General features: G+C 38.4%; 1 protein-coding gene across 2 annotated transcripts in view; it reads left to right on the top strand.

The window, feature by feature from the left end:
- The window catches only part of luzp2 (leucine zipper protein 2), a 215,604-nt gene that overhangs the window by 184,165 nt on the left and 17,310 nt on the right, over positions 1-14,129 (top strand). For both annotated transcript variants that reach the window (XM_074622445.1, XM_074622436.1), the window contains exons 8-9: positions 2,523-2,597; positions 3,326-3,493. In XM_074622445.1, coding sequence (XP_074478546.1) covers positions 2,523-2,597; positions 3,326-3,493 — 243 coding nt within the window. The remainder of the gene's footprint in view (positions 1-2,522; positions 2,598-3,325; positions 3,494-14,129) is intronic.

Here is a 14,129-nt window from a genome sequence, read left to right as displayed (position 1 = left end):
ATACCAAATATCCAATAATATGTCCAAAGTCTCTTTGAAATTGGACTGTTTCTTGTCAGTGACCTTCAGTATCCCATTATGCTGAAAATAATCCAAACGTGTATCAGCGATTACTTTTGCCTTTCATTTGCCATTTGCCACAAAGAGATCATATGCAATCCTTTGTGTTGATGATTAAAGGACTTTATTACCTTTGGATTCCCTCTTGAGCGCAGCCCGACAGCTACAAATGACTTTGTGCCATTGTCCCAGACTCCCTGTAAATTTAAAAAAAAAAAAAAAAACGACTTTCTGAGAGAAAGATTTGATTCTTTGGCTTCTTTGAAAACCCATAGTGGTGAATGATGCCCTGTCCTTGACTGCCACTGCATGACACATCTATCAGGGAGAACTTAAACATCATTTCAGCAGCCCCCGTTGAGTGGTAGGAGTGACAGGACATGTTCGTCTTGAAAATTACCACTTTGTTGGCAGAAATCGAGATGAAAATGAGATGAAATCAGCAAACATGCCTTAAGTCCCCACTGTGTCAAAAACTCACTGAGGTACCACGCAAGTCTATAAAAGTCACCAGAAACCGTCAATCAACCTCACTTCACCTCACCCATCTCTGAAACACTTTTTTCCCCGCCAGAGATTGTTAGCTTGTTTGTTGTTGGATTGTTAGCTGACCTTGGGTGTTTCAGAATGTAAGCCCATGCAGCTTTTCATTTTGAGAGGCCAGTAAAAGACGCCCAATAAAAGTTCATGGCTCAGAGTCCATGCACCACTAAGGCCACTTTACACAGACTGCATGCAAAATTAGTTTCGGTAACACTTTCTATGATGCCCATGTCTTTAATGCATTATAAACAAGGGGTTTATTTCACAACAACGACCTGCTAGCTGTACATTATCCCGCTTATTACACGGCTACTTAGTACTTACTTAAGAAATCTATAATTTCACCCCAAAACGGTCCTCTACAGTCGGACATCAGAACTGCGTCCATAGCAACAATCTGCTATACATAGCAACGGCCTGCTATAAAGAAATAACAGACCATAGAACTTTGTGATTGACCAATCAGAATTGAGTATTGACATATAAGGTCATTATCATAATGCTTAATAAGTGCTGGTCATTCGCTGACATTGTTTGCTTTAAAAGTGACAGTGTGTACCATCTAGAGGGATCTATTGGCAGAAATGGAATATAATATTCATAACTATGTATTCTTTAGTGTTTAATCACCTGAAAATAAGAATCTTGTTTTCGTTACCTTAGAATGAGCCGTTTATATCTACATAGGCAGCGGGTCCTCTTCACGGAGTTGGCCGCCATATTTTTACGGTAGCCCAGAACGGACAACCCAAACACTCTAGACAGGGCCATTCACATTGGTTGCAATCTGCAACCTCGCCGCTAGATGCCGCCAAATCCTACACAATGCACCTTTAAATAAAGTGAAAAAAATATCATTAAATCTAAAGAAAAACAACACATAAAAGAGTGTAAAATATTATTATTAAAGCAAACAGTGACCACTTAGAGTAATGTATAATCACATTATAACAGTGATTATAGTGCATTATAAAAAGATTATAATGTATCACAACTACAACAATTACAATACACCCTTGCAAAAAAAAACATCAGCAAATGTGAAATATTATGATACTTGACGCTATAAGTCATTATAAAAGCTTTATATGTTATAATGTGTTATGTTTATTGTTGTAAAGCATTATGAATATTTTAAGAGTGCTTATAACTATAATTAAAGAGTGCTATAAACAGATTATAACTCATTATAAGTATGTTTATAATGTGCTATAGACATGGAAAGTGTTACCCAAGTTTATTTTCTTCTTGCTGATGAGTTTATCAATAATAAAAGTTTCCTCAGAGGGAACGCTGCTGATCCTCATATGGCCTTATATTGGCTCATTTAGTAAAAAAAACATATTTGTGTTGTTCAGCTCAGGGATTAAACTCTAGCAATAATCTGCTCATTAGGGGCTCTGATTGTTCCAGTCGGTCTGCTCTTATAACTGTCAGATCAAACCTTTCTTCTGTCTAAAGGACAGATAGCTCTTCTGATTCCTTATACCCTCTGGATTCTGCACTTTTTCTGTGTTCCCTGAAATAGACCAGATGTATTATTCACCAAAGCATCTCAGTGCTTAAATCAAACCGAGAACGTATCAATACAATACAGCTGTGATTATAAAGGTAAATGAGATCCCGGCGCTCTCCCGTTTAAACACATGGGGGGATTCATGGAGTGCTAAAGGGCGGCATATCGTGTACACAGGGATCAGTGCTCGATCAATGTGTACGAGCACGTGTGCGTGAGGTGTCATAATACAGATTTGAAAAAGTCAGGACAAAAGTGATGATCGGCAAAATAATAAAGAGGTGTCTGAATCCTCGGCGCTATAGATCTGTGTTATTGATGGCGCCGGGGAGACGAGGTGGGGATGGAGAAATGCTTTGTGTGCACAGAACAAAAGATTTTCAAAAGTCCTGTCTTTCTGCAGGGACAGCAGCTAATGGACCTGGAGCACAAGTTAACTATAGCCAAGGAAGAACTGGAGAAGACTGCGCTGGATAAGGTGATTAACACAATGACTGATAATTTTATTGATTTTTCCCTGCTGTAATTATGATGCTTTTGTAACAATTCTTTATTTGTAGGTTGTATAACTTTTAATCTTTTCTCTCTCTCTCTCATCTGACCCAATTAAACCCTGCAATATCAAACACTGAATAGAAAAATCTAAATTATTTAATGAATATATTAGTAATATTAGTCTGTATAAATCATTTAGAGAGTGGAGTTTGAGGATGGAAAATAAATGTAAAGGTAAAAAGGCAGTCGATCTCATTACGGAGGAATGCTTTGCTCCAGCAGGTTGAAAACATGCAGCAGCTTTGATTTATGAGCTATAATGTTATTTTTGTATGCGGTTATTGACACAATGTCACTGGGGGCAAGTTAGACAAGTTAAAAACGCATGGGGAGAAAAGTGTTCAGGAAAACAGGTACTTCTGGGGGCTCAGCTCAGGAGTACTGACATCAGAGGCTGTTGTAAAATAATTAAACCAATCATTCCGTCCATTATTATTATTGATTCAGAGTAAATGATCTAAGGAGCATTCCCTCTTTTTTTATTACACTGGTGAGTTCCGCTTCATGTCTTATGACGATGCCTGCTAGCTGTACTAAAGTCACTTTACACCATGGCCAATGGCTTTAACGCTCAAGTAAGTTTCTCATGGGGGACGGATGGAAGGAGGGATTCAGAAATCTGCTTGTGTGTGTAATTCTGTTTGGGGACAGGAGTCCCAGCTGAAGGCGCTGAAGGACACAGTTCACATCTGCTTCTCAGCCGTCCTGCACAACCAGCCCAGCGGCAGCCACAGATTCCCCACCTCCCCCACCCACTTGTTCAGATACTCATCACTCATCAACAGCTCCAGAGTCACCTTTCAGCAGCCACACGCCAAGGTAAAAATTCAGTATTCCTCTCACTTCCATCTGATTTAATGTTTATCCAAAAGACGGCCACCGGGTTGTTGTAAAAAAGTCCAACCTTTTTATATTTAATGAATCGGTCGAGTGATATGCTCAGTCTACCATATATCTGCTGTAGATGAGGTCCTGCTGTCCTTGACATCACAGTCTCACTGTAAGACGTCTGCATGTTCTGCAAAGTTGTCACAAAGACATTGACGTTTATATCAAGCTTTTATACAGTGTGATTATCTTGGGTCGGTCAAAGTCAACGTGGTAATAACTCGTTAACGCAAATTAGTTTTAACGCCACTAATTTCATTAACGCAACTTGTGATTTTTATGTTGTTTTTAAAAGCTAGAACATACTGCTATGAATGAAAAACAAAGAATCCATCGGTACCAACCATGTTATATTAGTTTGTCGCGTAGGAGGTTAAATAACGCTCCAAACTTACGCCAAATTTTGGTGAGGAAAAACTGGCATGGATATTTTCAAAGGGGTCCCTTGACCTCTGACATCAAGATATGTGAATGAAAATGGGTGTTATGGGTACCCACGAGTCTCCCCTTTACAGACATGCCCATTTTTATGATAATCACATGCAGTTTGGGGCAAGTCATAGTCAAGTCAGCACACTGACACGCTGACAGCTGTTGAGTTTGCCATGCTAGGATTAGAGCTAAATGCAGTACCAATATTTGTCATTATTTTGTGTTGTTAATTGATTTCCAGTAATAGATATGTACTGTACATATACAGTATTTCCATAAAGCAAACACATTCCCCCACTCTCATGTTACTACTATTAATACTTGACAAATCTCCCTTTAAGGAACATTTTGAACAGATAAAAAAATGTGTGATTCATTTGCAATCAATCACGATTAATTTTGGACAATCGTGAGATTAATCACGATTAAATATTTTAATCGATCGGCAGCCCTAGTTTATTTTGTTAATCATGAAGTAATAGGCTTTTTAAATACTTCCAAAATAGTTATATTCTCATTTCTTGGAGTTGCAACAGTCTTATATTTCTACGTTTCTACTTTTCTTGATTTTAAAATGGACATTGAAAGCACATCTATTCATCAAAAACCACCCCTCTCTTTTCTATCTCTTGTAACCTCACACATATTTTAAATGAAATAATTAGCTTTAGTAAATAAATCAATTAAGGTGGCACTCTTTCTCACTATCTAATTAGTTGTTCTAATCAAACACCCACTGGGCAGCATGTTTCTAAGCCATAAGAACATTTATGAACAACATCCACTCAGATTGTTTTAGTTGTTTTAACATTATATGCATTGGTGGAACACAATCATGACTTCTGCTTATTGCATTTAGATAATTATGTTTTCACTTATCACTTTGTTAATGTTGAAGTTGAAATTAGCAAATAAATACACACCTGACATTACTGTATCAGTGAGGGTAATTGGCTCAGTCTAGGAAATGTATTATTGGTGGACTCATTACAATTGGTCCTTTAAACTGTTTTAAAGTCTCAAAGTAAATTTCAAACTTCACTGCTACAATTATAGTTGAATTAACAACACTGTTATCAAACTAAGTACTAATGTTGTCAGTGAACATTTTGCTGCAGCTGTAATCAAAATCGTGCCATGGATACATGTCATTGTGGTAATCATGGTTGATTGCAGAGTTGGAACATTTCTTTCTTTTCTGAGGCAGCATCATTCCCAGAGGCCTTGAATAAACAATGCAGACTGAAGGCAAAATGCATTTCCACAGCCCCTTGGTATTACCAGAAGCATGGACAATGGGTCTTTTTCACTGGAGACATTTTGACTTGCCATAGCAGGGGAACAAACAGGTGCAATTATGACCATTAACTATTCCATTTAGGTTTGTCAGCAGGCCATGTCAGAGAGCCAGTGTGCACAACAGTAGTGCCCTGGAACAGGTAGAGCTAAATGGCAACCCGGTCTCAACCCCAACGCATTAAGTACCGCAGCTTGGTACTCGGCATCGATACACAGCCCGTTCTCATTCCCAGGGAGTCAAATACTGAGGCTTTGTCATGAGTGTCATTTCCACTGTGCAAATGTATTAGTTTTAAGCCCAACCATGTAGTTCTTTCTTAAACCTAACTACAGTAATTTTGTGGCCTAATCCTAAAGTTTTAAGGGAATCTTGAGTGGTTGGCCCTCTTGTGTTGATCATGGACACACCTCCAACACAGCTGTGGACTCACATGCAATCATGAGCTATATTTGAGCACTATGTCACTTTACAATTGTTATGTCTTCATAGAGGTCCTTGCAACCGAAACGTTGACACATTTTTAATAATGCAATGTAGAGGTGATAAGGTCATAATAATTCTTTGGAATTGAAAATTCAGGGAAATCGATTCCCTGCATCACAAAGGAGACAGAGAAAGTGGTGTGCATGTTGTTTCTACTCATCTTCTAATCCTGAAGTGATGCCAAGGGTAACTATAGTGGTTTTGATAAAGAAACAAATGACTTTCACCCAGGAGACCGCTGTTTGTCCTGTTTGAACCTAAGTCAACGTTGAGTTATATTGTACCATAGTTTTGTTAAGTAACTTCTTGACTTTGCTAATACTAGTAGCGTAACAAGCATAGTTATTTTATGTAACAAATGTACTTATTTCAACCCAAACTAATATCTTTTCTCAAGAAATACTTTATTGATCCCCAAGGGGAAATTAAATTTTTTCACTCTGTTGCTTTTTTTACACATTACACACACAGGCCCGAAATACATACACATTCACACAAACAGGACCTATACACATGAATTAATGGAGAGAGGTCAGAGGAAGGGAGCTGTCCATGGACAGGCGCCCCGAGCATGTCGGGGTCCGATGCCTTGCTCAAGGGCACCTCGGTAGCCTGCCCAGCTCTCCGGTTCCCAAGCCAAGTCCCTACAGACTGAGCTAATGCCACCGCCAAGCCTAACCAAGTGGTTTTGTTGCCTACACCTAACTATGCAGTTTTGTTGCGTAAGTAAACCTAAACACTAAGTAAACCTACGCTCAGGGTCTGAAATTAGCACCGCATTTGGCGCGTGGCGGGTGCTAATTTCAGAAATGGTGAAATCATCAGGACACCCGTCACTTTGACAGGCAGGGAAAATGCGAGAGACTAGGCGGAGAGAAAAAAAACGTTCAAAAGTATGGCGCTACTAAACCTGGGGGGACGCATTATTTTTTTCCCCTTGATAATGCGACACTGTGAACAACAAATCTCTGTTGAAATCAACAGGAGTAGAGTTAGTAACGTTACCTGTTAGCAGCCGGTGGGCAGCACAGTCCTGCTTGGTTAAATAGCAGAGCTACTAACGTTAACGGAGGTGCCATTCTGTTATTATTATGAGGCGTTCATAGTCTGCTCAGGAAGAAGGACTATTGGGTGACGGTAAATTACAACGTTATCATGATGTGTTCAAATGTAATCTCGTAAAATTAAGTTTTTGGTGAGAAACTTGAATAAATCCAGTTGTTTGAAGGAGATATTTTCACATCAATATAAAATAGATATTAAAGAGGGAATTATGACCAGTTTAACTAACTAATTTTTTTAATCAAAGCAAATATTGAAATGTTCATAATCATTTAAATTGTGTGTTTTTATGCAAATACTTATAGATGACAATAACAAAATACAGTACAGTACTGTGTACACTACCCTCCCTCCACAGTGTAATTCAAACACTGTAATTTACCATGTATATAGTGTTTTTTGTGTAAAATATATCGAACATTGAATGAAATCAGATCTAAAATGTTATTCCTTCATTTAGCGCATATTTCAAATTTGCAGATAACATTTCTGAGTGGCAGATAAAAAAATAATACTTACCTGCCACAGTGACAGGCAGTGAAAAAAGTTAATTTCAGATCCTGCCTACGTTATAAGTTTATTTTGAAAAGACACTATCCATGTAACGAACACAAACTTGACACGCTGTCCCTGAGTCTAAAACTGACACTAGAGGGGAACCTAAAGAAAAAATAGATTGAAGCGTAGGGCCATTGACCAAGCTGCCATATTTGACGCATTGGGAGTGAGAATATGTAAATGGAGTGTGGCTCTCATTAACTTGATTAATTACACCTGTGGTTTTCTACAATTAAGAGGCCTATAATGTTGACCTGGCCTCACAATATCTGGTCAGTTCGTCAGTGACCCCAGTTTAAACACAGCAGTTACAACATCTTAGGATGGAAAGAAGATAAGTTTGTTTAGTGAAGTGAAAATGGAAAGCGAGTTGGATTTGGGATTTGTCTCTGTGATGGTGGAGTATAATTTTCCCTCTGACTTTCCAGATAAGATAAAGCAGGCTGCTGCTGTTTTCTGCTCCTCTCAGTGTAAACACTTTCAAATTGAAATTCATTTCACACAATAACTCCCAGCTTGGTGACATCACGGCATATAGCCCGGTGCCAAAATATTCACCTCACCACACATCAGAGCGCACATAATGCACTGTCTGCGATATGAATTTAAGTGTTAGCCGATTATTACCTCATTTTCAAGTGGCTATTTGTCAATCTGATGCCCTGAGTATCACTCTCCTGAGAGGAATAGCCCAGGAAATAATTACTACCAAATATAACAGTTGGGCAAACACGATTCCAGAGGTTGTTCAGAATAATAACATGTCTAAATCAAGCAGCAGGCGCAGTAATTTATATCAGTTTTTGTATTCCATGGTGCTGTAGCTTTGGAGGTAAAGCCCAATTACTTTGGGGCATTGTGGGAGTTTTGGTGTGTTGGATTTAAAATCTGCTCTCTAATGATTAACTCAATCTGACACAGGCTTTGTTTGGAGCCTCTCAAAGTCAAGGTCACAGTAGACTCAACTAAGGGCTCAGGATTTAATCCCTTTTAGGAGTAAAAAAAAAAAGGTGACTGGCAAGAGGATTCATTGTAAAAATAGGATTATGTCTTAAGTAGAGATATTGCTTCTTGTTTTGCTCGACATTTTAGGACTCGTGTCAAGTGTCAAAAGTCAAAATAAGTAATACCAGTCCGTTTTCATTCCCGGGGTGTCAAATACCAACACTTTGTCATGGCCGTCGGTGTATGATACCGCCGTACAAGTCACCATTGTGCGGCAGTATGAGACGCATGGGGCTTTCCATTAGCTACCCATCCGAGGCAACAGTAAATACTCAGAACAGAAAGTGCGCCGGGAATGCGGTGACATTGGGGGGTGGATGGATTTGTGCCCCACGTGAAACTAAAAGTAACATTGACTTATTTTGTCACGTCAGTCGTCGGTATCGTCATTCACGGGAGTCTGTAGTCAGTGAAGTTAACGTCAACCATGACCATTTCCTAACCCTAGCTACGTGGTTGTGTTGCCTAAACCTAACTTCCTGTAAAGTGCGTAGTGTCCCTGTCCATCCAAAAGTAATGCAGGAGGGGTAACCCGTGCGTTGGTCTCCGATGCCGAGGGGCACTGACCAAGAGTTGGTACGAGAACGTGTTGCTAATACTTATTCAATACAACTTTTCTACTAGTATTTCTGTGACTTTATAGACCTAGACTTGAAACGCAGCAGAACATACACATCACTTTTATGTCTTGAAAATATACTTCATAGCACCTGCGGTTATTTTTCCTTCTACCAAGCAGTCAAGTCAACCTAAATCAGAGATCGGGTTGGTTCTGATTTCTGAAAAGCAGTCGCTGCAGTCACTTTGAAACCGGCCAAAGCACCGCGGTGCCTTATCTGCCGTGATCCTGGCGAGCAATTGTGTCTTTAAGAGGCTTTTCTGTCCTCGTAGCAGTCACAATTTACTCGGCGTCTCTTTCGTGGCTGCCTAAGATTTTTGACATGCCTTAGAGGACTTCTTTTGTTTTGTTTTCGTTATTTCTTATCATGCGTCAGTACCACCGTCCCCACCGGTGTCACCGCTGTTCCTCCGCCGTGGCATCATACGACACAATATCCTGTAATTGACACTTTCTGTCCACATGTAAACTCTTTTTCGCTGTTTGCAGCCAAACCGGATGATCCCATTATAACTAAAAAGTGTGTTTCCCCCTGTCGTCGTCTTCCTTTCATTACTGTGAGTCAAATAAATGCAAGCACATGGGCAAAATGAGCATCCCTCAATAGGAAAGACAAGTAAAGGAAACTCGAGGTAGGTGTGGGTTGATTTTTTTATGCTAATGAAGTTTATACTTTCCACTTCATTAGCATACAAATAGCAGCACTCCACTTGCAAGCGGTTGCTAGCTCCATTATCTCCTGTAGCCGCTGTACACTTTGACGGGCTGTCTGATAAATCTGAGCACGCCCTCACTGTAAAGATTACTGGGGAGCTCCATCTGTCCACTCTGCCTGTGCATGCGGAGGTGGATCAAATCTCATTTAAATCACTGCCAAATTTATCTCATATTAAGTAGTAAAAGCAGCACACAATAGCACTTACTGTGCATAAGAGAGCCAAACAGCCCACAGCTGAGGAGTTGGGTAACAATCCACCAACAGAGAGGCAAATGTCAAGAACTTGGCTCTTTGATGGCCATGTGGTGTTCCTCATTATGCTTATTAACAGCATGAAAGCACTCAGCAGCTTTATTAGTACATCCTTTATCCTGCTTTCTGTTGTGTGGTTTTGAGCCTGACATGTTAGTATAGGTGAATAGCTGAATGCATTCATGTTATTCCTGATAATGCATGGCTAATCATATAGTAATTATCGTTGGTGATCAAAAGGCAATTACTGTATGTTGCACACAGCAGGGGGTATGATGTCACTATACTACCACCAATGAAAAAAAAAATGCTCCAAAGCGTTTGACATATGGAGGAAGCATTTATTTACTCACCGGATGATAAAACATTTGAGTTTCATGAGCACACTTAGACTAAAATCCACTTTGTGTTTTTTGAAATCCAAAGTGGGTAAGAAGGATGTTTGTTCAAGCAGTTACTGACACCGCTTTGAGCTTCACGCTCGTAGTTTGAGTCAACATAATGGGCCTTAAGCTCTGGTAGAAGCCACAGATAAGAATCTCCCAGACCTTGCCCCTCACACACACACACAGTCACACACACAAAGCTCTTCTTGCTGGTGAAAGATTCATTAGTGTGAGGATGCAGAGATCAGCAAGATTGGAGTGGAAGTTGCTTCATATTTAACAGGCTGTGGGAGCGAGCCAAGTCTTGTGGTCCGATAGCATACAATTTTCATCAAAGTAATGGGAGATGATGTCTTAGATGCTCGCAGCACTGCACCGGAGGAGAAATCAGGCATTTCATTGCCCCGCTCTCAGCACTTACTATTTACTTTTATGATTGTTTTCTCTCTGTCTATATAAATGGACGGGATATTCATCTCTGCCACGCGACGAGGCGATAGTAGGCGGTTGACAGTGCAAAAATGATGAAGTAGGTTGAAGATATTTATCAGCTGAATTTGGATGGTAGAATTACATTTGCATTATGCAACAAATATGAGAACGCTCACAAAGAAGTCCACTTAAATAATCGTTTCAAATAAAGGTCTTTTTTATTAAAATCTTCATATTATATTGAACTTTCACAGTCTGTGAGTTAAAGGTGCAATGCAGGGTTTCAGATAAGAAACATCTTTGTATTTTAAGAAGGGAATTCTTTATATCACTTTTTTTATTCACTTTTTTTTCTTTTTACAAATGTAGTCAACAATTAAATGGAACTTTTCTATATAATAAATGTTCACAGTTCAACATTTTATAACAACGGTATCTATCAGTCATAGGTCATATCTATAAGCATTTGGTTAATAATGAACTAAACATGAACAAAACATGTATAAATTATATAATGATATAAATGATTATTAAGTGTTGTGTTAACATATCACAAATTAGTTTTAAGTCATCTATAAACATTTAGTATATCCCCATGAACAAATAGATATATCAAAATAAATAATCATGAACAAAAAAATCAGTAAATAATCAATAAGTAGTGAGTGAATATATTGTGAAACACTGTGATCCATGTGTATCAGAGAAGGCATACAGTTGTCTATACTTTCTATTGGGCCATATGCAATGACTCAAATAATTTTAGAAGAGGTTTATGCTATTTTTTGGGAAGAGAAGGGAAATTCTGCGTAGTATACCTTTAAACATTTACAAAGATGCACACATTATCACTATCACTTGATCATTTACTTTACAAAGTGTAAACTATTCAGCACAAACAAGTTTAAAATATTTTAGAACTTACATGATCAGTGTTAACTCACCTTTTATAAATAATGTGTAAATGTATTATTGAATCATTAACAAGTCACACATTTGAGATATGTTAACATAACACTTATTAATCATTTGCAAACATTTATGAATGTTTTGTTGATGATTAATTCATTATTAAATTAAGGTTTATATTATATATATAATGGCTTATGACTGATCGTTGTTATAAAGTGTTACCCAAGTTTCTACTGAAGGAAGAATTACTGGCCTCACGGAGACAGAACAGCACGTCAGATGCCCTCCCTCGTCCATTGTTGTTCTGTAAAATGTTGCTGGTTCTGACGGATGCTGTCAAAAGGGAGGAAATAATGCATGAAGTGTTCGCCCAAAAGCGGTCACTTCCACAAGCAAAGCCAATTCTACTGAACCTCCCTAAAAAGATGTTGTTTCAGCTGACAAAGTAAGAATGGAGTTTGACAGTGACAGGTTAAGATTGCTTGTGTTCATCTTGCGACCGTCTTGCTTTATGCTCTCAAGAGACCACTTTTGACCCAGTTAGGGAAGAAGACAGACAGAGCTGTACTTTTGGAGAGATATCTGCTGTACAAACTTAGTTTATATCTTACTGTTTGGTACTTACTGAACAACATGTGCTAGACAGCAGGAAAAAATATAGTATCTGGTATAAGAATAATTTCTTATACAGTATTCAATTCAATTATTTAAAAACTGGAAACAGAAGTGATTGTTGGAAAAGTCAAAGATGTACATTTTCTGCACTGCTTGTAAATGTCGACATATTTCAGAATTGATGTCAATTGACAGGTTGGCCTTTCTTGTGTTGAATTTTGGTCTCACCGCCCACGTGAGCCACTGGCCTATAGATCTGCGGTACAGTTAGCTCGTACAGATTGTCCCAAGTACAAATATCTGACTTTTTGATTGGCTTGTTGCTGGAATAGTGAGAAGTTTGTACCACGCTGTGGGTGAGAACTTAAGCTGCCCCTAAAATAATGTCAACGTTCCCTATGCAAGAGGGTCAAGCCGAAGTCTGTACTCGGGGCCTTAAGCAGAAAACATTCTCCACCACACTCAGTTATTGACATCAGTCTTCTCCGAACTACACTCTCAGGGAGTCTGCAGGCAATTATTGTCCACTAACTTTTTTTTTGCATACATTAATTGTAGCAATGCCATTTTCAATGACACCTATTTACATGTCTGAAAAAATAACCTCAACTATTGCATATAATGACAGCACAACAATTGACACTGAGTTACTCTGCTGTCATATATATTAATAATGTAAATGTCTGGTATCCTAATTAGGACTGTCAATCGATTGAAATATTTAATCGCGATTAATTGTATAATTGTCCATGATTAATCACGATTAATCGCAAATTAATTGCAATTTTTTTTATCTGTTCAAAATGTATCTTAAAGGGAGATTTGTCAGGTATTTAATACTCTTATCAAAATGGAAGTGTGAAAATATGCTGCTTTATGCAAATGTATGTATATATTTATTATTGGAAATCAATTAACAACACAAAACAATGACAAATATTGTCCAGAAACCCTCACAGGTACTGCATTTAGCATAAAAAAATATGCTCAAATCACAACATGGCAAACTCAAGCTCAACATACAACAACAGCTGTCAGTGTGTCAGTGTGCTGACTTGACTATGACTTGCCCCAAACTGCTTGTGATTATCATAAAGTGGGCACGTCTGTAAAGGGGAGACTTGTGGGTACCCATAAAATCCATTTGCATTCTCAATTCTCGTATCTTGAAGTCAGAGGTCAAGGGACCCCTTTGAAAATGACCATGCCAGGCTGTCCTCGCCAAATTAAGCGCAAGTCTGGAGCGTTATTTGCCCTCCTTTGCAACAAGCTAGTATGACATGGTTGGCACCGATGGGTTCTTTAGGTTTTTTGGTTTCATATGATACCAGTATCTTGACTCTAGTTTTAAAACTGAAGTGTGTGAATGCGTTAAAGTAATCCTTTGCGTTAAAATGATTTCGCATAAACAAGTTATTACAGCTTTAACTTTGACGACCCTAATCCTAATAGAGACCTCATAGATGAATTACGTATTTATCAAGCTATGTACAGCCTATTTACCATGGGCATTACTGATGAAGTCACAGTTTGAGATATATTCTAATAAATATAAGTGATTATATCTTACTGTCAGCAAGAGCACATAAATGACAAAATGTTCCTTCCATAATTCAGACGTATTATGCAAAACAGGCTATGAATTTGATTTCAAGCCATGTTAAGAGTTTATTCAGACAATGAGAAACAAGACTATATATATATGCTGTGTATATATTACACACATACACTCAGGGCTCTGTGAAGACATCCACAACGTTACTCATCAGTATTCAAATAATGATGTCTAGAAG

The sequence above is a fragment of the Sebastes fasciatus genome, chromosome 2 (assembly GCF_043250625.1).
Source record: "Sebastes fasciatus isolate fSebFas1 chromosome 2, fSebFas1.pri, whole genome shotgun sequence".
Taxonomy (NCBI): domain Eukaryota; kingdom Metazoa; phylum Chordata; class Actinopteri; order Perciformes; family Sebastidae; genus Sebastes; species Sebastes fasciatus.
This window is presented reverse-complemented; position numbering and strand designations above follow the sequence as displayed.